Source organism: Barbus barbus, assembly GCF_936440315.1.
Source record: "Barbus barbus genome assembly, chromosome: 17".
Lineage (NCBI taxonomy): Eukaryota > Metazoa > Chordata > Actinopteri > Cypriniformes > Cyprinidae > Barbus > Barbus barbus.
Window position 1 is genome coordinate 5,236,990 of NC_136745.1, and position 27,916 is coordinate 5,264,905.

At 36.5% G+C, this 27,916-nt stretch overlaps 2 protein-coding genes across 2 annotated transcripts in view; one reads left to right on the plus strand and one right to left on the minus strand.

The window, feature by feature from the left end:
• Nucleotides 1-13,745: 13,745 nt before the first annotated feature.
• On the plus strand, nt 13,746-16,436 carry LOC306883122 (reticulon-4 receptor-like 2; the record flags this gene model as incomplete). The annotated part of the gene is made up of 3 exons (XM_079438223.1): nt 13,746-13,869; nt 15,026-15,252; nt 15,348-16,436. The coding sequence occupies exons 1-3, from the start codon at nt 13,812-13,814 to the stop codon at nt 16,434-16,436; spliced, it is 1,374 nt and encodes a 457-aa protein (XP_079294349.1). The 5' UTR covers nt 13,746-13,811.
• A 4,396-nt stretch (nt 16,437-20,832) lies between these two features.
• jakmip1 (janus kinase and microtubule interacting protein 1) overlaps nt 20,833-27,916 on the minus strand; it is a gene marked incomplete at its 3' end in the record, with an annotated part of 29,983 nt that continues 22,899 nt past the window's right edge. The window contains exons 12-21 of the mRNA XM_079438005.1: nt 25,516-25,578; nt 25,316-25,414; nt 23,115-23,210; nt 22,808-22,861; nt 22,660-22,725; nt 22,500-22,568; nt 22,306-22,383; nt 21,303-21,506; nt 21,041-21,106; nt 20,833-20,883 (exon numbers count right to left, since the gene is read on the minus strand). Coding sequence (XP_079294131.1) covers nt 20,833-20,883; nt 21,041-21,106; nt 21,303-21,506; nt 22,306-22,383; nt 22,500-22,568; nt 22,660-22,725; nt 22,808-22,861; nt 23,115-23,210; nt 25,316-25,414; nt 25,516-25,578 — 846 coding nt within the window. The remainder of the gene's footprint in view (nt 20,884-21,040; nt 21,107-21,302; nt 21,507-22,305; nt 22,384-22,499; nt 22,569-22,659; nt 22,726-22,807; nt 22,862-23,114; nt 23,211-25,315; nt 25,415-25,515; nt 25,579-27,916) is intronic.

A 27,916-nucleotide genomic window follows, 5' to 3' on the forward strand; every position in this document is an offset into this window, starting at 1 on the left:
CGACTATTTGTATTTCGATTAATCTATCGACTAATTTACAGATTAATCGATTAATCTAAACGATTAATTTCCCGCAAAACATCAACAATTTTACTTAAGAATATTTTATTAAACCAAATGAAATCCAAATTTCTATTAAATCCTGTTTTTAAATCAAAAGTGAAGTGCAACATAGAGAGCAAGAAGCAAGTGTCCATCTCATAGTCCAAATCACTGAAATCAAAGTTCAGTATTATAGTGTAAGAAAGACAACATATCCACGTGTTCTAGTCTAATAATACAATTATAATAAAAAAAACACCTTTTAAAGGAGCATTTACCAGAAATGTTATTTACCAGAATTTATTTAGGTAAAAAATGTAAATATTTCTGAGAAAAAAACTTTTTTTTAATATAAAATCAATTAATTGGAGATGCTTTTGATTATTAAAATTTAATGGAACCATTAAAATGGAATCCAGAAAATAATGGAAAACTGAATTTGGTAAAGATAAAACGGTAAAACTCAATTAATTAGACAGGCTGTCTGATTAATAAAATTTAATTTAACCATTAAAACTGAAAAATGAAAATGGAAAAAAAATGAATTTGGAAATAAACAATAGCTTTTAAAATGACTTAAAATACATATATAACTGCAGCAATGATGCAATAATAATTAGTTCAAATAAAGTATCAAAAGCAAGAAATCATATGGTTTTATTGAACAAAACTGTTAAAATACATAGGCCTGGTTTCACAGACAGGGTTTAGACTAAACCAGTATTGGCCATAGTTCAATTAGGACATTTAAGTAATTTTTATAAACATGCTTAGGAAAAAAACATTACTGGGGTGCATGTTGAGACAAAACAAAGGCACTGATATATTTTAAGATCAGTCAATGCAAATGTATTTCAGTTGAAACAGCTAAGACTTACATTTTAGTTTGGGCTTAAGCCTTGTCTGTGAAACCGGGGGATAATGTATTATAAACAATAGAGCTAATGTAGATTACGCATTACAACAAAGGCTTGCAGGGGGCGCCGACGGCCGGATGATTATTTTTTACACATTACTGTGCGATATTGACCAAGCACCATTTAATTCAAATGTCCACTTATTCTTTAATATTTGGCCATTTTTTAAAGACAGAAATGCTATAGCCACTGTAATTAAATTAATATGTGGACATCAAAACGTGTAAACTCAGAGTGAGGGTTTGAGCTTTTATTTTGAAATCGCAATGTGTGTTTCTCCTGCGTTTGTGTAGATTTATAAATGATTTACCTCACAAATCTGATGAAATGGCGCACGTTGCGTCCCCAGATGAAGGTTATAATAAACCCAAACTCAGAGCAACATGCAGAGATGGAGTTTGAGACGCTCCACATGTAATTGATAACAGTTTCTGTGGAGCTACTGTGAGACGCACATGCTTCACCTACAGGCATGTAAAATAATTAAAGCCCATATACTGTGTTAGAACTGCCTCGCATATAATTATTTAATTAAATCATAGCGTTTGTGAATTCACAATTATGCTTAATTATGATTTTTAAATGGGTTTAATATATCATGCAGCCTTGGAAAATAGTCTAATAATGTGTTTTATGGATTTTCGTCCGAGAAATGCGCCACTTCCGGTATTTTGCCGGTTAGTTGACGCGAGCAAAATGAAGTCGACGATTTTTAAAAAGCGACTAGTCGACTAAAATCGACCAATCGCGACAGCCCTAGTTTTGACCCGCGACTAGGCCGCCTCACAGTCACCCAGTTGCCCTGCTGCACGGGCTCAACCGGAACCGAACAATGTACAGGACTCCCTGAGCTAGTCGCATCCAAAGCAGTATCTACAGCCCTCACATTCTTACTGTCCTCAACTAAAGTTTGGATGCGTCTCTAATTCTGAAATCTTCTCTGTCAGCCTAACTATTTCCCTGCATTTATCACATGTGAATCCCTCATCGCTGACTGAGAGATAAACTGTACATGTAGCAAACAGTGCAAACAACAATAGCAGGAGAAGAAGCCATTACTCACCGTGATTGAAGAATGATACCAATTTAACTTACCACTGTTATTTGATGAACTCGTGAAAAACGGAGCGAGAGAGAAATGAAAACGGAGCGAGAAAAAAGAAAACAATAATAGGCCCGAATAGAAACGCAAGTAACAACTAACCAGCTGATGCGTTGCACTCCCAGTTTTAAAAAGCGAACGATCAAATTAGTTAGATTAGTTTGATGGATAATACCAGAAATATGGTGGGAATGAAGTTATATATTATCACTTTAAATAACAGAGCGTGAAAGTAAGGTAAAGATTCAATAAAAAAGCGGAGCTACAAAAGCAAACCTCTCAGCAGCACAACAGACAGGGACAGACTGAAGCAATGTACAGCATACAGCAAAGATTTGCTGAGTTGAACCCAAACCCCCCATTCTTTGTTTCTTTGAAGAATCTTGAAAAACAAAATATATAACAGTTTCCTCAAAAATATTAAACAGCACAACTTTTTTAAATTGATTATAATAACAAATGTTTCTTGAGCACCAAATCAGCATATTAGACTGATTTTTGAAGGATCACTTGACACTGAAGACTGAATGCTGATAATTTAGGTTTTCTATCACAGAAATAAATAACACTTTATTAAACAGAAAAAAAAACAACAGTAAAAATATGAAGAACTAAAATAACTGTTTCTGATCAAGTAAAGTTAACCTTGGTGATCATAAGAGATTCCTTTGAAAACATGAATTATTCCAGAATTTGGCTGTTTGTGTGTGTGTGTGTGTGTGTGCACTATATGATATCAGCATAATTTTAAATTATGATACAAATGTTATTGGGGTGAGTGGGTCAAACAATTAATCTAAACTCTAACTGAAGTGAGTGGGCTATTTATTCTCTTTTCAAATTATTTCCATCCTTTTTTGCTTTGTTTTCCTCTTTATCTCTATCTCTCTCTCTCTCTCTCTGAACATCCTTTCAGTGTTATAAACTGTTTGGGATATGACATGGTCTGACATCGCCACTAAAAATACTAATGAACAAAAAAGACTCGCAGAAATACATAGACGAGGGCGGCAGTGTAAAATGACTGATTGTGAAACTTAGTCAGTGAGATGAATGTGACAGAGAGATGGGAAGGCTCTAATAATTACTATAAATGGAAATGCTGGGATTTAAGGAAGCACAACAAAAACATTGGGTAACACTTTATAATAACGTCCAGTTATAAGTAATTTATAAGTGATTAGTTAATGATTAACTAATCGTTTACAAAACATTCATAAGCAATTAATAAGTGATATGCTAACAATTTGTGTATGTTTTGTTAATTCATTTAAAAGTCATTTACAAGTAATTAGCTAATGATGAACTAATCATTTACAAAACATGACTATGCATTCATAGATGATTAATAATTGATATGTTAATATTTTTATCTATGTTTTGTAGAATAAGTTTTGAATCATTTACAAGTGATTAGATGATGATGAACTAATCATTTACAAAACATAACTATGCATTCATAGATGATTAAGTATATGCTAACAATTTATAAATCTGTCATAAGTTATCTTTAAATATAGCATCATGAAATAATTAAACAGATCCTTAATGGTTAATAGTTAATAGTTAATATATTATTAATCACTTATAGATCATTGAAATGTCAACATTGTACTATTATCTCAATAAGCAGTCTAAATATTGAAAAAATTAAGTCCTTAGCAATGCATATTACTAATCAGAAATTATGTTTTGATATATTTACAGTAGGAAATTTGCAAAATATATTCATGGAACATGATCTTTACTTATATATATATATATATATATATATATATATATATTATTTTGGCATCAAATTTTTTTTTATCATTTTGACCAATGCAATGTATTGTTGGCTATTGCTACAAATGGACCCGTGTGACTCAAGACTGGTTTTGTGGTCCAGGGTCACATATGATTGAAAGAATGAATAAAAAAGGGATGGCCGCTGCAAAAGAAGTTTGCCTTTAGGAGTTCTAACTGATAATATGCTGCATACTGGAAGAAAAAAAAAAAAAATCTTGTTAAAAATGTTAAAACATCTTACCAACATACAGTCATGGTCAGAATTATTGGCACCCTTGGTAAAGATGATCAAAGCAGGCTATGAAAATGAATCTGCATTGTTAATCCTTTTATTTAAAAATTCACAAAAATCTAACCTTTCATTGGAGAATAACAATCTAAAATGGGAGGAAACATCATTATGAAATAAATGCTTTTCTCTAATACACATTGGCCACAATTAACTGCACCCTTTTATTCAATACTTTTTGAAACCTCCATTTGCCAGTTTAACAGCTCTAAACTTTTTCCTATAATGTCTGATGAGGTTAGATACCACCTGACAAGAGATCAGAGACCATTCCTTCATCCAGAATCACTCCAGATCCTTTAGATTCCCAGCTCTATGTTGGTGCTTCTTCTCTTCAGTTCACCTCACTCATTTTCTGCAGGGTTCAGGTCAGAGGACTGGAATGGCCATAGCAGAAGCTTGGTTTTGTGCCCAGTGACCCGTTTTTGTGTTGTTTTTTAGGTTTGTGTTTGGATTATTGTCCGTTGGAAGATCTAAACATGGCCCATTATAAGATTTCTAACAGAGTCAGTCATTTTTTATCTGTTGGTATTTGATAGAATCCATGATGCCATGTATCTAAACAAGATGCCCAGGGCCTCCAGCAGAAATATAGGCCCACAACATCAAAAATACAGCAGTATATTTCATTGTACACATGGGGTACTTTTTTATCGCTGTGTGCACCAAACCTATCTTGAGTGTTTGCTGCTAAAAAGCTAATTTTTTACTTTCATCTGACCATAGAAGCCAGTCCCATTTGAAGTTCCAGTCATGTCTGATAACTGAATATGCTGGAGTTTGTTTTTGGATGAGTGAGGAGAATTTTTCTTGAAACCCTCCCGAACAACATGTGGTGATGTAGGGGCTGTTTGACCATTTTTTTCTTTTAAGGTTTTCTGACCCCGAAACTCAACCTTTCTCTACAATTCTCCAGCTGTGGTCCTTGAAGAGTCTTTGGCCACTCAAATTCTCCTCCTCACTGTGCATTAGGACGATATAGACATGTCCTCTTCCAGGCAAATTATAGAATTTGAACTTTGTTTTCCCTCCTATTTATATTTCTGTGAAAAAGGAAGCCATGGCTAGACAATTTCATGTTCATAATCACCCTGGAGTGCTCAAAATTGTAAATATGAATGGGAATATACCTCAGAGATATTTTACTCATAAGAATTTCTAGGGGTGCCAATAATTGTGTCCAACGTGTATTTGGGAAAACATTTATTTCATAATGAGATTTTCATCTATTTTTAATTGTTTTAGTTCAATGAAAGGTTAAATTTTTTGTGATTTTTTAAAATAAAAGAACAAAAAGATTAATTATGCAGGTTTATTTTGCAGGTTTATTTTCAATTTGAGTTAATTCAGAAGATGCTTTTATGCAAAATTCAGGGTATACTGTACGTTCTCCTTGCACTTGTTATAAACTCTATGGATCTCATGTTTGTGCTGCCATAATTAATTCATGTGTGTTGTCCTTTTGCCATGCTATTTCCAGCCCCTGGTATTACCTACCACTGTACCTGCAATCAATCATTATGTTCTGATGATATCTGGTATCTGATGGTATCTACTTCTGGGGTCTTGGGTTAGTACTCAGTAGATAATATTTTCTTTTAGCCTTCATGTTTTTCCCGATTCCCATCTGAGCCTTGAACATTTCTTCTAGCACAATGCCTGACATAAGTTTCCATGTTGTGGGCAGGCAGGTTATTGCTAGTTTTTCTAATGTCCAACCTCCTGTTGCAAGTTTATATGACAATCTGCTGGTAGGAGTTTAATCATCTGTACCACCAGGCAACAATTTAGTGCTGTAGTTTTCTTACCAGTAAGTATGAATCATATCAGGGCCTGATATTGTTCAAATCTTCTGCCCTTGGACATCTGCTATTTAGCAATCAGTGGATTTGTCTCAGATCTGCAGGTGTTTTCTTAAAGTGTCGCAGCTGTAAGTAGACATTGAAAAAGAGGAAATGACTCATTTAGAATCTTCTGTTCTTGGTGTATCTCTGCTGTTGCTGTGCTGTAAGCCTTAGTTGATCAGTATCTAGGCCTTTAATTACAGGCATTGTGTTACTTCCGTATCCAGTCACTATCCCTCATCTTTACTCCATTCTGTAGCTCAGCCATCCCACAGAATTGACACATTTTGGCTCCTTCTTTTTTCCTTGCTTCCTTGGAAAAATTAGATGTCTTTTGCTTTCAGTATCCAACATCTGAAGGATCACGATTTACAAATATTTGGGAGATAAACCAGAGATAAAGAAAAACTGTTAATTTTAACCATTTTGTAGATAAAAGCAGTTTGATTATTTGCTCTCTGCCAACAGCTTGTACCATTAACTGTGTTCTCTCTCATACACATTCTCTTCATCTCTCTGCATCATTAATTCTGCGTCATAATGGCTTGAGATATGACAGGGACAGCCTTTGTATAAAAATAGAGATGTATGAATGAATAGACAGCAGATAGACAGATGAGGGAGGCAGTAAAAAAGGAATGGAGGTAAATATTAGTCACCGAGACAAAGATGACAAAGTGATGATAAGGTTCTGCTCTCTATTACAGGAAGTGTATAAATTGTAGGAGTAAAGCGAAGTCATTATTTAGACAAAAACAGGTCAGATAGCTAAGTATAGAGGTAAACAGAGTTTACAGTATTAAACAGGTGGGAGAGCATTTTGTAGGGGGGATGGACACATTTCCATTAAATCCTGTTTTATTTATTTATTTTAATTATTATTATTATTTACTATTTTAATAAGTTATTAATCTTCCCTATTCTCCCAGAAAAAAAAAAAAAAAAAAGAAATAAAGATTTTTCATATTAGGGCTGTCAAGTGATTAAAGTTATTTAATCTAATTAGTTGCACATCATTTTTGGCTGAGAATTGGAATATTTAATATTGAAAAATTAAAGCACCCTTTAAGAGAGTGCTCCAAATCTCAGCTCCTTACTTGTATAAAAGACACCTGGGAGCCAGAAATCTTGCTGATTGATAGGGGAGCAAATACATATTTCCCTCATTAAAATGCAAATCATTTACATTTATCTGACGCTTTTATCCAAAGCGACTTACAATTGCTATATATGTCAGAGGTCGCACGCTTCTGGAGCAACTAGGGGTTAAGTGTCTTGCTCAGGGACACATTGGTGTCTCACAGTGGATTCGAACCCAGGTCTCTCACACCAAAGGCATGTGTCTTATCCACTGCGCCATCACCACCCCTTCAATTTATAATTTTTTTTAAATGCATTTTTCTGGATTTTTTTGTTGTTATTCTGTTGTTATCTCTCACTGTTCAAATAAACCTATCATTAAAATTATAGACTGATAATTTCTTTGTCAGTGGGCAAACATACAAAATATGTTTATATAAGCAGTCGTGGCCTAATGGATAGAGAGTCGGACTTGTAACCCGAAGGTCGTGGATACGAGTCTCAGGTCTGGCAGGGATTGTAGGTGGGGGAGTGAATAACCAGCACTCTCTCCACCCTCAATATCACGACTGAGGTGAGACCCTTGAGCAAGGCACCGAACCCCCAACTGCTCCCCGGGTGCTGCAGCATTGGCTGCCCACATGGTGTATGTTCACTACTGTGTGTACACTTGGATGGATTAAATGCAGAGCACAAATTCCGAGTATGGGTCACCATACTTGGCCACACACCACTTCCCTTTAGTTTAGTTCATTAATTTATAAAGCACATTTCAAAACAACAGAAGTTGCCACCAAAGTGCTGTACAGAGGTATTAAAACAAAAATTAAAACACAATTCTGCAAATATAATACAAAAACTATATATATAGCTATAGTCGTCATCCTGCATCATGTCCATCATCAACATGCAATGCAACATTCATTAATCATTTTAAGTTATTTTTTTCCCAAAATGAATCGTATCAAATTACTGTGTTAAATTTGACAGCCCATATATGAGATGGAAAACAGTTTGGTTGTAAATAAACCATGCATCCAGGGTGATAGGTGTTAGTATAGAGTCTAAAACCATACTATTGGGATTAATAAAAGCCTGCTAAGAGTAAGGTAAAAGGTTTACTGGCTATATCTGAAATCATCCCCTATACTCCACATTAATCCCCTAATATAGTTCACTTAATAAGTGAATAAAAACTAGTAGGTGGATTTGGACACAGAGTGTGCTGCTAGTGCTGCACATGCCATCTTCTAGGAGATCTTGAGATTCAGGAATTCATAGCCCTTCAGTGTACATCTGTTATACACTCCTTATTGAGGTGCATTTTGGGATTGAATACTTGCACTTGATAATATCCAATATCATGGTTTCAGACACCAAATGTCTGTCCCACAAATAATCCATATAGAAGGTTATAGGGAGCAATTTCAGACAAGTGAACCTTTAAAGATATTATTTCAGCCTTAAAATACTCGTATCCCAACACACTGACAACTGTAAATAAGCTCATAGGTTAATTCTCCTGAAAAGTTTAAACACTGCTTTGTGAAAGCATTTAAAAACATTGCTTGCATTGTTTGTTTGGTTGATACATGCTCAAGATATTTTCATGTTTTCATCACGTAGAGAAAACTCGCTACACACTAGTCTGCCTTTTATAATCATTCTCTTGCAAACAATTCAAACTAAAACTTTCAAACTAGTACATTTTAAAATCTCTTTGAAATAGTTTTGAAAGAGTTGTAGGAAGCTTGTAGTGGTGGTGATGTTTAAATTATTTGATGGTAGATCGCTAATATTCTAACCAAAGATTCTTACTTCTGACATTGTCTTTAGGCTTCAAAATTTATAAAAGTTATACTCATTTGTGAATATTATATTTGCTATTATCCACTAGCAAATGGGAAAAACCTATGATTATTTTTGTTGATTGAACCAGAGTGGTGTTAACGTTTGCCCTACAAAGATATGATTTCTGCAGTACTTTATTGCAGACAACCTGTGCAGAACACACTTCACTTTTAAAAGCTAAATCTGTGACACAAATTTATGATGTACATTAGGAGATTTATATTAAGATTTTCTGGTTGCCAACCTCAGTAAGAAGGCACACATGTACAGTACAAAGCTGAAAACATGTTCATGGCATTAGGAAGAAATATTCAAAGTTGAGCTGTTCAGTACAGGTTGGCAACTGTCAAAGGACACACATATGAACTGACATGCACACACAAGCATGTACACACTCTCCCCAAACCCTTCTGTTGCTCTTTAAAGCATGTGTCACTGCCCCAAGTGTTGAGGGGGAGTGTGGGCATCTGTCTGATCTTGCCTCATGTATGTATGTCTTGTGTGTGTGTGTGTGTGTGTGTGTGTGTGTGTCTTCCCCCACGGCCCCCTGCAGCGCTGAGAATGAGTTAGCTGGTGGGCTAAGATTATTGTGCACAGAACATAGCCTCAGGCTTGGCTGTGTTGTTTCTGCAAAGCACACTAAGAACAAAGGGCACATTAGGAGGAGTGACCTACTACTGTGTGTATGGTTCTGCAGGCTGTGTGTCCCGTCCCCCATGGTCCCCTGCCCTAACCTTTGATTTTCAGTGATGAGTGAGCTTGTGGGTACAGATGAAAGTGTGTGTTCTTGTGTGTGTATATGATATTCAGTGTTTGTCATGTGATCTTTCATAAAGTCCACTGAGAGAAAGAGTAGGAGGAGTCCATGAACTGTAAAGTGTGCATATCTGCACATGCACATGATTGCATTCTGGCAGAGCAGACTGTGTGTGTGTGTACAGGTTCAACATGGGTTTACAATTAGGAGATAGAAAACAGCATTAGCTCAGTATAAAAAATAGATAAAAAAGAAAGTCCCCACAAAAATACAAATACAAACATGTGCGTTTGCATGTGTCATGACATGGGTACACAGGTGCGCGTGTACAGATGGACTGCATCATGCTGAAGTTGGAGCGCACTGACCTCAGTCACGGTCAGGGAACAGAACTCTTGACTCAGTGCAGCCCACACATGTGACACTTGCACACAAATGCATACATGAATTTCAAACACTTCTTTTACTCAACCATTTACACATGCAGCAGCTTTTTGCATACTAAAAATGTGGCTCTGGAAACTAAAATTGCATTGCCATTGAGTAAAAATATTCTGAAGAAAATTCAGGTTATAGGATCAAATTTGACTGCTAGAATCCTCTTGGATGTGATTTTATATTTAGAACCCCATGGTAGGTTATTGGATTCTAATAATATTTTATTGCTTGATGTTTAAAAGAAATCACAGTGGGAGCTATTGGGGTTTAAATATTCTAAAAGATTTTTGTAGAATTATGTTAAGCCTATAAAGCCTTCAGTATCATATTTGATATTGAAATTTCTAAAGCCTCTAAATTATCAACAAGATCAAAACTTTGCTGAAAAACAGTTGTACGCAATCTTTTACATGCATTCATAATAAGACATTTTTGGAAGATATAGTGACAACTGATATTTATATGCATTTTACAACCTGAATTCCAGAAATGTTGGGACGTTTTTTAACTAAAAGAATTTCAAATCACATGAGCCAATATTTTATTCACAATGAGAAATTTGACAATTTTTCAGCATTCATAGTGCCTTCCAAAACATGCAAGCTGCCCATACCGTATGCACTTATGCACCCCCATACCATCAGAGATGCTGGCTTTTGAACTGAACGCTGATAACACACTTGAAGGTCTCCCTGCTCTTTATCCCGGAGGACACGGCATCAGTGATTTCCAACAAGAATGTCAAATTCGGACTAGTCTGACCATAGAACACTTTTCCACTTAGAAACAGTCCATTTTAAATGAGCCTTGGCCCACAGGACACGACGGTCCTGACCTCTTCTGGACCACGTTCACATAAGGTATCCTTTTTGCATGATAGAGCTTTAGGTGGCATCTGCAGATGGCACGGCGGATTGTGTTTACCAACAGTGGTTTCTGGAAGTATTCCTGGGCCCATTTAGTAATGTCAATGACAGAATCATGCCGATGAGTGATGCACTGTCATCTGAGGGCCTGAAGACCACGGGCATCCAACAGAGGTCTTCGGAGTTGTCCCTTACGCACAGAGATTTCTGCAGTTTTTCTGAATCTTTTGATGATGTTATGCACTGTAGATGATGAGATTTGCAAAGCCTTTGCAATTTGACGTTGAGGAACATTGTTTATAAAGTATTCCACAATCTTTTTACGCACTCTTTCACAGATTGGAGAGTCTCTGCCTATCTTTACTTCTGAGAGACTCTGCCTCTCTAATACATCCCTTTTATAGCTAATCATGTTACAGATCTGATGTCAATTACCTTAATTAGTTACTAGATGTTCTCCCAGCTGAATCTTTTCAAAATTACTTGCTTTTTCAGCCCCTGTGCCAACTTTTCTGAGACCTGTAGCAGGCATCAAATTTTAAATGAGCTTATTTAGTGGATAAAAGTGTACAATTTCTTAGTTTAAACATTTGTTATGTTCACTATGTTCTATTGTGAATAAAATATTGGCTCGTGCGATTTGAAAGTCTTTTAGTTTTCATTTTACTCAAATTTAAAAAAACGTCCCAACATTTCCAGAATTCGGGTTGTATGTAAATAAATAGTCGGCTATAATCTTTCTGGATAATATTTTTCACGCCAGGCTCTACAAAGTTAGTTTCTACAATGCCATTTATCCCATTGGAAATTTTAATTTCTTATATTGATATTTGATTTCTTATTAGATTTTTTTATTTTATTTATGTCTTGTAGGAAATACTGTAATTCACAACAACAAGGTTTCACAACAGAGTTGTTTCCACAGACTTAGTAATTATTGTTTCCTATGGCAACACTCATAATGTCATTTTATTGTTGATGCCCACAAAATTCTTACCAAACTGATGTACTGTGCATGTGACTAATCCTAATCGCACTGCTTCAAGTGGGATACAAACCAGCATCAACCAGCAGTCGCTAATATGCCTTTTGAGGCCAGGGGAGTGAGGTTTACTTGTGCTTTATGTGTGCTTACACTATATATTATGTACACTCATCTAGTGTGTGAATTTAGGATAGATATGAAGAATAGCGTGTCTCTTAATAGACCATAACTTTTTCATTTTGTTACAACAGGGAAGCAAAATGACGTTTCAACCTGATGTGATGCTGCTACATTTAGGCCCTCACCTTCCGCTACGTATAGGAAAAGCTACGACTACTGAATGTATATTAAAAATGGGATGTGAGAAAACATCTTAAACCAGCCAGTGGGCAACTTGATATCAATTTGACATCAAATATTAGTCAAGACTTGATCAAGATGCTGTAACATCATTTTAAATTCATTTTAGACGGCAGTTTCTTCAAGTAGTAATTGGATGAAAATAGGAAGTAAATTCCACACTGAAATTGGTTTAATATATATATATATATATGCCAATATGTTTGACGTTTAATCAAATTACATTACATCAAACCAACACCAACTCAATTTTGTATATTTCACCTCTTTTTTGACATCAATTTTGATGTCAATTTGATGTCCTTTTCACATCTATTTCCCACTGGGTAAGCTGGTTTGCTGGTTAGCCTGGAATGATGTTGGTTTTAAATGGGACACATTTCAGGTGGTCAAACTGGGAGAAGCTGATCGCTTGGCTAAACACTACCTTGGCCAACTGGGAAAGCAGTTTAACAGCAAATCATCTAAGGATGGTTTAAGCAGACTTTTATTATATCTATTTTGTTAAAAATGTAATTTTAATATTCTATGAAACAAAACAAAACAACAACAACAAAAATTAAATACCCAAATTCCTTTAATAATTGAAGCTGCTTCCGGTTTAGGTGGCTTTGCAGTTTTATATGACAGCTGTCAAGTGGGAGAAAAAAAAGTAAAAAACTTTTTCACAAAAGTTGATGCTTCCAGCTTCTCATCATCATGGTTTTATCATCATCAAAAAACAACAACAAACAAGCAGAAAACACACCATGCTGTACATGTTCTGTTGTACTAAAACAATAGGCTTTAATGAACAGAAAATTTAAATGTGTAATTATAAGATTATAAGAGTATGACAAAACTTTGAACAGTTTTTAGTCAGAAACCCATAATCAATATGAATGACTATGATGTGAAAAATCGTATAAAAGCAATGTTAGTCAATATAATTCAAATAAATTTTATTTGGATTCTTTATATTATAACAAATAGCTGATTTTTGTCTGTGTGTCTTTTAGTGTATTTTAGTTTTTATGCTATAATATAAATAATCCTATCTGTCATAACCAAAATCATTTATAGTATAATCTTACTTGTCACCTGTATTCGTACAAATTATAAACCTATTTTTCAAAAGTGTTTAGTTTTTCGTCCTTATATGTAGCCTACACACTGATTTCTAGCCTGTTTACTAATACGACTCTAGAGAAAAGAACAGTCATCTGTGTAAAACAACCGATAAAGTTATTTAGTCATCCCCCTCAATACACTCACTCAGACACATAGTCCGGTTTCCTCCCCCCACCTACGCGCTGCTCGCCCTCGCGCGCGTTACGTATGAGAGATTCCGCTGCGTCCCGCGTCCGTGGGCAGCCGGTGCTGGACTATAAACGCTGCCGGGGTGCAAGTCGCTCCTCAGTCGCAGTCGCAGTCGACTCAAGCACCAGAGCTGACCGTTAGAGCAGATAGCAGCTCACGCTCAGGCTAACTCGCTCTCGGTTTGGATTTTGGGATGGAATCTCGTGCGGCTGCGCGGAGCGCTCGCGTCTCCAACACTCTTACCTTCAAGAGTAAGTACCAACTTTTTATTGTAACTATTAGTTAATGTTTAATGATTATGCATATTTTAATTTCAGGCACAATTATAGACATTATTCACATAAAAATGCATTTTTTGTTCTATTGCGCTAAAACAGTTATTCTTATATGTTTATGTTAGATATGTATTGATGCACATTTAAAGACATTTAATTGCATATTTAATGTTATATTTTGAATTTTACAAGATGCAAACAAATATAAATATGTAACAATATACATAGCCTATCAAACAAAAGCTAATAATTATCACTACTTTTGTTTGATTGACATTAATTGATATATATTTATATTTTTGTATATATTTTTTTAATTATACAACATACAAACACAAAAATACATGATAGATATGAATAAAAATAAACAATATACACATTTTTGTACATGAAATTGTAGCGTTATATTTTTATATTTTTCATTTGAAGTCCCAGTTTGTTCTGACCTCAGTACAGCCACTTCTGATTGTGTATTGCGCCTAGACAAATATTTTTTTTATGTGCCACTTTTTATGTTACCTGGATAAATATAGAATAATCAGTCATTTCTTGTCGTTGAGAAACTTACAAAGCTACTGTCAACAAAAACGAGTATGCAGTTATGCAAAAAGGTAACGCAGTACAATTTTCCACATTAGTCCTGTGCAGCGGATTAGTATCTTGTCCTGGAAGGAATGTGGAGTGACCAGGTCATAGGTCAGGTAATAGGAAAATCTTGTGCAGGCAACATGAATGCACGCAGCATGATTAATTCACACCATGCGTGTCTTTAAGCATCATGTTATTGTGTAGAGTCACCGATCCCCGTGAGGTCCCTTCTTAAATATTCATGAGCTGCAGTAATTTAATCAGGATCTGTTTCACAAAACTGAAGTTAATCCGACCTTTTTTTTTTCACGCACTGTTAGGCACTGTTCTGTTCTGTCCTGGATGGACACTGACTGCACAAAGAGTCTTTCTTAGAACTGCTTTCTTCAAGCGGAATATATGTGTATATTACTTAACCCAGCAATGATATTTCAAATAGCAGCTGTTATATTGACAAATTGTTTCCGCATGAGGATGTGGAACAGCTTCTTCTCTAATGTGAACACAAACATCTTGTTAAGTCTACCTTTTTCTCGCTCCACAGGTGGTTTGTCTCTTTGGTTGGTGATATGGTCGTTGGCATGTCGCTGTGCACCGGGTCAGGCATGTCCCAGGTTGTGTGTATGCTACCATATGCCCATGACTGTGAGCTGTCAGTCTCAGAACTTCACTGATGTTCCAGCCGGCGTGCCCTATGACTCCCAGCGGGTTTTCTTGCAGAACAACCAAATCACTGAGCTCAGAGCCGACTCCTTTGGCTTCGAAACACAGGTGAGAGCATATCTGTATGTAAACATCACGCTGAATCTTTTCGTGTGAAGATTTAAGCAGAGATTTATCTTTGTCTTTACTTTCTGAATCCGCAGGTCCTATGGCTGTATTCCAACAACATCACATGGATCGAAGCAGGTGCATTCAGTAATCTGCGTGTACTAGAGGAACTAGATTTGAGTGACAACCCATCACTGCGCAGGCTGGACGGGGGTGCGTTCAGGGGGCTGGAGCGCTTGCAGAGTCTACACATGCACCGCTGCCACTTGACCGAGCTGCCTGCTGACCTCTTCCTCAAGCTCTACAGCTTGCAGTTCCTCTACCTGCAGGAGAACCAGCTGAGCCACCTTGCAGATGGCCTCTTTTCCGACCTGGTCAACCTCACCCACCTGTTCCTGCATGGCAATCGTATCCGTGTCCTGTCTGAAAATGCCTTCCGAGGCCTGGTGAATCTTGACCGCCTGTTGCTGCATGACAACCGTATCCGACAAGTCCATCGGCGAGCCTTCCGTGACCTGGGCAGATTGACCATCCTCTATCTCTTTAACAACTCTCTGCAGGAGCTTCCAGGCCAGGCGTTGAAGGATACGTCGTCGGTGCAGTTTCTCAGGCTCAATGCTAACCCCTGGACCTGCGGCTGTGAAGCTAGGTCGCTATGGGAGTGGTTCCGCAATGCTCGGATCTCCAGCTCAGACCTAACCTGCTCTTCACCAGCCCCTCGTAAAGGCCAGGACTTGAGGTTCCTGCGGGAGCTGGACTTTGCCCTCTGCCCGGTGCCTGACCCAGGATCCCTGGCTGGCACTACAACCACCACCTTCAGCACCAAGACCCGTTGGTGGTTCTCCAAGAACAAACCGGCCTCGTCATCCAAGAGCCACTTTCACAAGAGTAGCGAGACCCTGAAAGCCTCTCCATTCACCTCTGTCAAACATCCCTCATCTGCATCATCCTCCTTCTCATCCAAGTACGATCTCACTGCGGAGGAGGCTGCTTTACCCAAGCTAGAGCCTGAAGAGTACTGGGCAAACTATGGCAATGAGGATGCAGCCTCAGTCCCCTGTTTCGAGCTTGAATGTCCACCAGGTTACGACTCTCCCATTCTCCCATCTTCCTCTTCGCCTTCACTTCTGCCCTTCCTCTCGCTCACAGCACTTACTCTCTCTTTTCACCTTCTGTTCGGCTGAGTTTTCCTTCTCCTCCTCTTTTTCTTCTGTTATGCTTCACTACCTTTCTCCTGCAATTGGGCTTATGCTAATAAATGCATAGAAGCAGCCATGCAGGAAAGGGTGACAAGACTGGCACACAATAACAAATTAAACACTACACACACTGTGCAATTCACACAGTACAACAGAGACAGGGCTACTGCATGCACGCACTCCCAGCAGGCTTTGCAACACCACCTCAAGTGGCGTCATCTCTAAAATCAGAGAACACAGGACAAGTAGAGGGGCAAAGAGAAACAAGGGAGTGATGTGGAAAATGAAACTAGAGGTCAATGTCAAAGATGGCGGGGACTGTCTCTGCATGGAGAGGAAAACTCTCATGCTGACAAAGAAGACTACGTCATTTATCAATGACCATCACATCATCATGTAAATATGAACATACACAAACTAGACATATTTTTCCAACAGGACACTGTCAGTGTCTTTTTGTTGATTGTTGGGTACTAAACCAGATACACTATCACATACAGTTGCTCCAAAAAGTATTTAGGCAATTATGCTACAATGTCCAAATTTAAAGAAGAACATTTCACAATTTAAAAAAATATATATTTAAAATTATAAAACTATAGAAATATTGTATAAGGATAAATTCTGATTGTCAAAGTGAAATGTGCATGGTTGAAGTGATTAACTAAAAACAGATGCCACTTGCTTTGATATTTTATTTCCCAATGCAATGACATTTTCAGGAGTGGTTTCAATGTCCAAATATTTTTGGGGCCACTGTAAACAATACGATGAACAGATAGCTAATGGAAGAGCTGACTAACAAAGACCGTCGCTAATGTTTTTCATTTGTTAAAACTGTGTTAAGTACTTTGGTTTGTGTTAGTTAATCTGAGTTGTGCCATGCACTTTGAGTATCAGGTGAAGCTAGGGCAGGAAGTCAATGTTTAATTCAACCTGAAGAACTCAGAAACTGCTTAAAGTGAGAGATCTGTGTTTTCTCTGTGTGTAAGATATCACATAGTCTTTCTGAGCAAGTTGACAGAAAGAAATGTTAAACACAAACTTTGTCTTTGTCTAAAAAAACTAAATAAAACCACAATGAATCAATATGCATTATTATCAAGTGTTTTATTGAGTGATCTCTTGTTTTGCAGCATTTGATCTGTTGGTGTGTGTGTGTGTGTGTTTAAGCATTAACAGATAGTGATGGAGAGGCAATTCGATTTTTAAATCTCACCCCAATATTAAAATTGTTCAAATACAGTTTTTAAGTCCCCAACAGTGCACTAAGTTGCATTGCAGCCAGTATGCATGCAAGATACTATTTCAATTAGTTAATAAACACAATCTAACATTAATATAACATTTCTCTATTATTTAAAATTTCTCCTCTGACGAGTCACTAGACAACACCCTTCAGCAATCCAAGTAATCTGAAAGCCTTAGAAGAAAGGTGTATTGCTCAGAGGTCTTTCATAACACGTTTAACATCATAGACTTGATGTTTAGGAATCAACTTTATCTCTAACTTTGTTTTTCCATAAATTTCGTAGGAGAAATATATATTTTTTTAATTATAAAATAATAAATATATGAAAAGGTATGATAATGTAGATAGCAAATGACAATCTGACCATTACTAGGAGACACTTTGGAAATAATTTATTGGGATAAACAGGCAACTCTCCATGTGCTCTCTATTTAATGTCGCTTGCTGTGTAACAACAGGTCTTATAGAGCTTTCCTACGTCCATATGTGTGCGTATAAACTTTCAAAATAACTTGACTGGAAATTTCTCCTCTGAAGACGTACTTGATCTGTTCTCCCACAGAGTGCCTTTTGTTCTGGGCTGTCTGTTCGGCATTGTTCTGCTGTCTTGTGTCAATCACTTGCATTCAGGCATTCATGAGCTCGCCATTCATTCATCTCTTGTTTCCTAAATCTCATCATCTCCTCATACGCTCTCTCCAGATGGTTCTGTTTGAATGGACGCGTTTTGGCGTGGCTGTGACGTGCATCATCAGTCACGTGTCATGCCTGAGAGAATACAAGTGCATGTGCTTGGGTGTCTTAGACAGAGCACAAGTGTAAATGTTCCATCTTCCAGCTCATTAGCGCTACTAATTTAGGGGTGAACAGAATGTGGGGAGAGACTAAAAAAAGATAAAGCTTGAACCACAAATAACATTCTGTTGCTGGGGACAAATACTCCAATAACACAGTACATTACCTGCAATGGCTAGTGAGTGTATAAGATGAAGTGTACACTACTGATAGCAGACGGAGTGCACACTAGTGAATATGCATCAGTTGGCGTATACACTATTGAGTGCATTAGATGGAGTGTATCTGATGGAGTGTACACTAGTGAATATACATCAGATGTAACGTACACTATTGTGCTTTTGCATCAGTTGGAGTGTACACTAGTGAATATTCAAAAGAAGGAGTATACATTACTGAATATGTATTAGATTACGTTTACACTAGTGAATCAGATGGAGTATACATTCCTGAATATAAATCATACTGAGGGTACACTAGTGATTATTTATCAAAAGGAGTATACATTAGTGAGTGCATTAGATGGAGTGTATCAGACAGAATATACACTAGTGACTGACAGCACTGGATGAAGTACACACTAATGTGTGAAACGAACATTAGTGTGCATTAGTGTACACTAATGATCTTATCAGATGAAGTGTACATTAGTGACTATGTATATCAGTCAGCATGGAAAATGAATGGAAGGATCATATTAAGTGTGTCATATGGGGAGAGGTGATTAAGAGACTGCGTCAGCAGCGTGGGGGTCTGCATCTTTTCCCTCATCCCCACCAAACTTCTGTTCTGAACTAAAAACACGCCCTGCCAGAAGGCACCCAGAGAGGAAGACAGAATGTGTGTGTGAAGGACAGTTTGAATAAAGGCATCTGAAAATAACAGATCGAACAACTCTGAAAATAACTGTATCAGTTTAACATATGGGAACCACTAACTGGAGCGGCTTGCTTTTGGTGGTTTGCGTCAGGTGTCCATCATACATCACCATTCATTCATCCCTCTCTCCAGATGAGTGTTAATCTGCACTATGATTAATCATGTAGCTCACACCGATTAAATCAAATCTCTCTTTTTCTGTCCAACTCTATTTCTGACAGGCAAGTTTGTTCAGGCTTTAGCTGAGATCATCTCTCTGGCTCGGGAATCTGTGCGTAAACACACGGGTGGTTGATTTCCTGTTTGTCAGCGAGTACGAGAACATTCTGAAGTGTTCAGCCTCACTCCTGCTGATTTCTTTTACACTCTGCTCCTCCTGCTTTCATCGCCTTCATTCACACATGCATCCATACTTTTCTGGCTGCACCTTGTCTTCTCACATGACTTTTTTTCTATCAATGGTCTGCCATCTTCTCCAATGGGACTACGAAAGTTTGTCAACTGGTAAGTCTAGCACAGTGAGATGAACTCAGGTCAGGTGAGTGAGACAGTCTGCAGTCCTTTTTTTCAATCCCAGACGACAAAAGGATGAGGGAAGGATTATTACTTTACTGCCACCTATTGGCTGATCTAAACAACAGCTTGCATTCAAGTAAAAATGTGCACCACCCATTGTCCTGTTCACGTCTGATTTAAACTTAGAATAGTACTTAGAATAGAATAGTTATCCATCATTTTAATAAAGCCTTAAAGAGCACATATGAAAAAAATACAACTTTATTTATTGAAACTAAAGCAGTCAGACAAGTGCTGAAGTGTTTTTAAATACTCATTATAACAAATATTTATGGTGCATTCATTTATATTTGTTTACACAATTTCAATCGGACAAAACAAAATTAAGCAGCCTCTGGAACTTTTGAAATACGAATGTTTCTCTTTGGAAACGTTTCATAAAATATTTAAAAACAAGTTTTGTACAACAAACTGAGGAATGATTGTGTCACCAAAGTTTCTAGTGGCAAGAAGAGTTTGTATCTTTCGTCTAGATACTGCACCTGTGTGTGTTTGAGAAAGACAGTGAGAGACAGAAAGAGATATAGAAGAGAGAGAGAATATTGTGTGTGTGTGTGCATGTTTATGTGGTTTATGAGGACACAAATTTGTATAATGACATGGGTGTGACAGAGGTATTGCAATATGAAGGTGGTTTATGAGGACACTGCCTATGTCCCCGTAATTCAAAAGGCTTAAAAAACATACTAAATGGTGTTTTTTTGAAAATCTAAAAATGCACAAAGTCTCCTGTGAGGGCTAAGTTTAGGTGTAGGGTTGGTGTAGGGCAATAGCACACACAGTTTGTTCAGTATAAAAACCATTACGCCTATGGAGAGTCTCCATAAACCACAAAGACCAACATGTGTGTGTGTGTGTGTGTGTGTGTGTGTGGGGGGGTTAAGGCCAGATAATAAAAGCTAGGGAGAAAAACAAGAAAAGGAACAAAAACTATAAATTATAATAAACACAAATTTCAAACAAGAGAGAGAAGAGAAGAGGAATCAGTCTTACAGCCCAATTTGGAAGAAGAACATTTAAGAGACAGTATCTATCCAGAACATGTTCTAACACTCTGATAAACATGAGAGGACACATCCATACACACCTTCTCTTCAATCTCTTTGATTTGTCTTCTCTGCATGTCAATGTTATCTTCAAGGTCTCTGATCCTCTGTAAGTCAAATGATAATGTACATGAAACACAAAAAGAGATATTTAGAAGACTGTCCAAGCTGATTTATTTCATGCAATGAAAGTGAATAGGAACCAGGGACAATCTTCCACTTTCATTATGTGGAAGAGCAGCTTGGACAAGTACTTTTTACTTTTTGGCAATTTTGCTAATTAACACATGCCCAGATCCTGACCTGCTGTGCAGACTGAAGGAGCTCCATGCGCTGTTGTAGGACCAGCGTGTCTGCATGGCGACTCTGCCGCAGGATCTGTCTCCGCACTGCATCCATTGACTCGGCCAGCTTCGCTCGCTGCCTGTCACTCAAACTCTCCCCCACACAGCTGTCTGGATCCTGCTGCAGGGCAGCGTATAATGTGGCCTCCAGCTCCTGCACTCTCTAAACACAACAAACAAACATGTACACAATGCTTTATGGAACGGAACAGAGTTTGGCCAGATTATGTAGTGGAATTGATTTTTAAACAGTTTCACATCTTTTCATGAATTTGTCATATAATGTTGGTCAAACTGGCCGAACTGGAACTTGCCACAAATGTGACCCTGGAACAGAAAACATCTGTCAGTTTTTCAAATTGAGATTTATAAATGATCTTTCCATTGATGTGTGGTTTATTAGGACATTACAATATTTGGCTGAGATACAACTAGTTGAAAATCTGCAATCTTAGGGTGCAAAAAAATTGAAATATTCGATATATTCAATATCACCTTTAAAGTTGTCCAAACAATGCATATTACTAATCAAAAATTAAGTTTTGATATATTTACCATAGGAAATTAACTAAATATCTTCATAGAACATAACTTAATATCCTAATGATTTTTGGCATAAAAGAAAAATCTATAAATTTGACCCATGCAATGTATTGTTGGCTATTGCTACAAATATACCCATGCTACTTATGATTGGTTTTTTAGTCCAGGGTCACAAATATGGTACAAATTGATGTCCTGTCACTTTCTAAAAAGAAATTAAGGCACTTATTGTACAAAATAACCAATTTAAATTAATATATATATTTTTATGAACTTATTGTAATCACTAAAAATACAGTACATACTTTTTTACTTTTCCAATAACTATTTGTCCGACTTAACCATATAACTCTGTTATCAAAGATATTGTAAGAAAAATTAGCAAAATTCATAATTGCTACATAATCTCAAAGTCTTACCAGTTGGGACTGATCGAGAGCTTGCTTCCTGTAGTCTAGTTCCTCTTCCAGGAAACCTTTCTGTTTACTGAACAGCTCCTGTTGATAACATCAGTTCACCACGGTCAAGACAGGAGCACACACAGATGATACATTTTTAATCAAGTGTCATCAAGCCTCCTCTATCACCAGACAGTCATCTCAGAAGTTCTCACCTTTTCATTCTCCAGATCAATCATTTTCTGTGTCAGGGCTGCCTCTGTGCTGTCGATCTGCTTCAGCCACTGGTCACAAAGACATAACAATACAACAGAACTACTGACAAAATATAAGGCATCTCATCTTTGAGGAGTTAGAGAATGAAGGAGATGATACCTTTTCACATAAAGAAAGCACAGTGCCTGCTTGAATGACCGTCACCTGTTCCTCGTTTCGCAAGTTCTGCCAAAGATAAGTGATAATTTCAACTCTCTTTTTTGAGAAACCGGAGTAATGCGTGCACATATAATAGCAAAAACCATACCCCATTATCCCCAAGAATGTCAAGCTTTTTCATGAGGTCAGGAATGATGACATCCTAAACCAAACACACATGAAGATGAGGCCAACACACAGTATGTTATCATGCGGTACATATATGCAACTGTGTGGAGTGTGCAATTTATTGAATTGTATATGAATATATTGTATATTGTATAAATCAATGGAGCTAAATTGACACATTCCTTAAACCGCACATTACTATAGTAGGTACATTATATAGTTTTGAATTAAGTACCTTAAAATGTGTAACTTAGATGGTTAAATGCCAGCAGTGTGTGGGGTTTTACCTTGACACCCTCTTGCTGGCAGTGTAGCTGTAGGATACTGTTGTTTTCAGAGGCAGAGATTTGCAGGTTAAAGGCAGGAGAACGGCGTTCCCTCTCCTATTGTAAAAGAAGAAAAAAAGGAATTGGTGGTGAAATATAGAGAATGCATTATTTGGGGGGCGTAATAGTATCTGGAGCGAATTTTTACTTTTAAATAATAGTTAAATAATTAAATATTTCGGCATTGTTTAACCAATAAAATAAAACTTTCTTCAGATGAACAGAAAAGGTAACTGTTCAACAATATCCAAACATCTCTTCAACACAAAAAAATGAGTAGTGACCGTTGGGGGCTTGTGGGGGGGGGGGGGGGGGGGGGGGGTTTAAAAAAAAAAACACATAAAGATGGTCCATGTATTTTTAAGTCATACAATAGCTTAGAGAAATATGACTTAAATTGTGGTCTTTTCATTACACAAATGCTATTATATGACTTCGAGAGACTGGGAATTTATGAACACTATGCACATTTATGGTACTTTAATGTGTATTTTTCATCATTATTGAAGTGGGACAGAACCATTCTTGTGAAAAAGACATGCACTTAAATTATACTGTACTTTAAAGTATATTTTTTTAAAAACTGTACTTGCAGATGATATATAGATTAAATAAAAGACCATTTAAGTGTAATAAAAGCAAGTACACTTTCATGACTGTTTCATCACACACTATACAATTAAAAAGTACACTTTGTAATGTAATAAAATTTTTACTTCATAGTAAATGTAAATAATGGTTTTACTGATTTTAATATGCATTTAAGCCTCCAAAAACATTACATTTACTTCACATGTAAGTATATATATTTTTAAGTATATTATGAAAATGCTTTCATATTCAAAGTATGCTAAAGTGTACTTTTTTTTGTCACAAAGGCAGTTTCTTTTTACTTGCATGACAAGAATAGCCAGGATTTTCTTCAAATATTCATTATCTGGGTTTACCTAAATAAAGAAAGTAATATGGATTTGAAACAACATAAAAGGTAGTGGTGACATTTTTGAGTTCATTTGCTGTACATCAGATGCTTATAAAAGACTTAAACATACAGATGAGTTCATATCATACTTCATACAACAGTATGAAACAGAATGTTTGCAGATACTATGAATGTTGTTTAATATTGTAGGCTCTGTGACAATCTGTTTATGTTCCTGTAAGTCACTTTGAATAAAAGTGTCCACAAAATGCATAAATAAGTGTAGAAACCACTACTCATCTCATGACCTACAGTTAGAAGATCCATGTGTACAATATTAAGGATGTTCTAAGCTGTGTGAAATACAGTCATTGAGTAAAAATACTTGAAGAACTCTCTCTCTATATATATATATATATATACACACACATGAGAGAGAGAGAGAGAGAGAGAGAGAGAGAGATGTCTTTGTTGGCTGGGCTCCAATGACATTCAGAATATCTTCTTTTGTGTTTGAAAAAAAAAAAAAAGAAAGTCATGCATGTTTGGAGTAACATAACGGTGACAGAATTTGGATTTCTGGGTGAACTGTCCCTTTAAGCACACTCAAACAACCTAATGTTTCAACTGAATTACTTATAAATCACACGCTTTGAGTCATTTCTGTAATCAAACAGTATGCACCTAATTATATGCAGTAATTTGAACTAAGAGCGAGCTCTTTCTAATTGGCAGCTGCAGTTATCGTATACTGCAAATTGGATTCTGTAAATTAAATAACTTCTCACAAATATTTCACAATGATCACACAAATATTCACCTCATAGAAGATGTATAAGATTGTACAAGCATACAAAAAGAGTACACAGGCATACATATGTGTTGGGATGAATAATGATCTGCTAATTGAAAAGTTGACATGACTAATAAATAGTGAATTTTTGTGTGTACACATAAACACATGCAGGAAGTGCAGTCAAAAAGAAAAAAAAGAATAGTGAGGAGTTTCATTCAAATACATTTTATTCCACTAAAACTTATAATTAACAAAACAATATAAATATACAGTTCTTGAAACAGAAAAAAAAACACTTAAAATGTGTATGAAAATATCTATAGCAATATGAAAACAAAAATCAAAGCAAGGGGTAAAATGGATTCATGTATGTAGCTTGTGTAGACATGAGCTGGGTTTGGCCGTCCCTGTTTGCTGCTGTGGGAGCAAAACAGATTCTCTTACTTCCAGTTCTAGAATTCGGAATTCAAGCAGCTCATTCTGATCCAGGGTGTCTTGAACTTCCGCGCGTAATCGCATTTCACACTGCTCCAGCGATACTATCTACCACATACACACACACACACACACACACACCAGAAGAATGTTAAGTGTTTATGTTTGAGTATATGTAGATTGTAGGAAACAGCGGACACAGGCTGTACCTTCTCTCTGAGCTCCTGGTTCACCCTGAGAAGATTTTGCTTTTCCTCCACCCATTTTGAATCCTGCATAACAAAGCCACACACAAACACACACACCACTACAAATTACACTACTAGTACTTATCTAACACTCCTATTATCACTATTCACACACACAATCCACACTCTTGTGTACTTGTGTCAACCCAAATAATCTCAGATCCATTATCAAATAATCAGTTTTAAACATTGAGCTCAGCATAAACAAAGAGACACATAGAGAAAAAATAAAATGAGAAGTTAAAGATGGAGAAATGGCTGAGATTTATTAGACTGCATGCAGGTAAGCCCATTTCCATATTTTACAAGGAAAAAAACAAAGCAACCAATCAGAGACAAGCAGAGAACAGAAAGGAAATACATGCAAAAGCAGGCTGACCAATGACAAACATTCACTGTGAACCAACTGATCATTAAGCCAGAAATAGCTATGTTCGGAATAGCATACTGCCATACTACTTACTATTTACAACAATGCATTTCCATTACCAGTGTTCCAGTGTGAACAAACAAATATAAACTTTCATTTTTAACTCTTTGGTCTCTTTTTTGTTTGTTTGTTTGAACAACAATTGGAGTAAAATACTACATTATTATTTGTAAAATAATAGATGGTCAATAGATTCACACCTAATTAAACATGCAACATGATCAGATCATGCATAAACATTGTTGCACGCTACGGTTTGAAACACACTGTAAAAAAAATAAAAAAATAAAAGTTGAGCCAACTTAAAATTTTAAAGTAACCAGCTTTTTGCAGATTTTTGAGGTCTCTCAACTTATCTTTGTAGGAGATTCTCAACTTTTTGTTGTATAAACTTAAAACAACAAGTTGAGAAAACTCAAAAATCTGCTGAAGTTTGTTGCCTTAAAATTTTAAGTTGGCTCAACTCTTTTTTGTTTTTACAGTGCATTTAGCAAATGTTGAATAATTCACAGTTCTGTTTCACACACTATTTTAACAAGAGTTGTTTGTGTTGCACATAGAAGACGTTAGCATCCGCTAATTTTTTAATTATATGAGAAATCTGGTTAAGCTTTTGGCGCTACTTTCGTTTTGATCATGTTTTTGCTTTGTAAATGTTTCTGCATCACATAAATTCTCTTCCATAAATCCAAATCATTTTCATAACGATCACAGGATGTGTGTGTAGTCAATGTACGAAACCATGTACAATATATTTGATGCATGAAACCATGTATAATATTTATACCAAACCATGTATAATATATTTGTTTATTTTGTGGCGAATTGCAGCATGTTTTGTGGAGGGACACGTGACGAAACTGTTTAAGTTTGGATAGTGCACTTTAACGCCTGTGTTCAAAAACGGGAGTGACAGTTAAAGGGTTAATGAGAGTTAACGAGGCTAGATCCATTGTGTTCTACTTACAGGTTACCACAACCAGTTTTGTACCATTTTTCAGAACTGTGGAGAGAACCAATGGGTGTTGAAATAATGTGCAACATCTCCAGAAGTAAAAGAACTAATTTTCTCCCTATGGAAAATTATTTTAATGACTTACAAACCTTAAAGACAGACCTGTTGTGAACTCTGAGGTTGTTAATTGACAGTATATGCTTTTGTTGAAGCCACAGGCAACATTATTTCAACATATTTTTAAATAACCAAATTTAACAGCAGAATTTGTAGTGAGAAACTAAATGACCCATTATGCTGTATAGACAATTCCACCGATCAAAGCGTTGTGGAAAGCAAATCACACCAAAAAAATGCTCTGGAGGGAACGCCTACTCCCATGAAGCACACACAAACACTAAAATACTTATATATATATATATATATATATATATGCATCTATCTATCCATCTATAGATTTGATGATTTGATTATGTCGCTTCGTTTAGTTTTTGTTCCTTCAGTAAAACAGTTAGTCCCATATATATTTGTCTTTTTGTCCGATTTTAACATATGTCTTTAATGTAGTGATGCACCTCATAGCTGGTTGGCTTGGTTCATGGTTTATAATGCTTTAAAGAAGACTCTTTTAAAATCCCAATGGGAAAATTAGTGTAACAAATACCTCTGGGACCAACGCCACAGAAAAAGTGGGTGTGCACTAATACACTTTATAGGGGGGTTTCATGACCCTTTAAAACAGTAAGCAGTCACCAGTATTCCATTCCGAGCAGAATGTATTTGTGCCCTAGTACACCCTCAATTTTTGGTCAGCGGACAGGATATACCATAATTAACTGTGCTGATTCATTTGATTAATATATACACTGAAAAAGCAAAGTAAAAAGCACTGGTCAAGCAAAGGAAATGTCCAGAAATAACAAAAACTTTAAAGTATGACTGACAAAATCTGTACAGTATGACTGATCCTGTGGGGG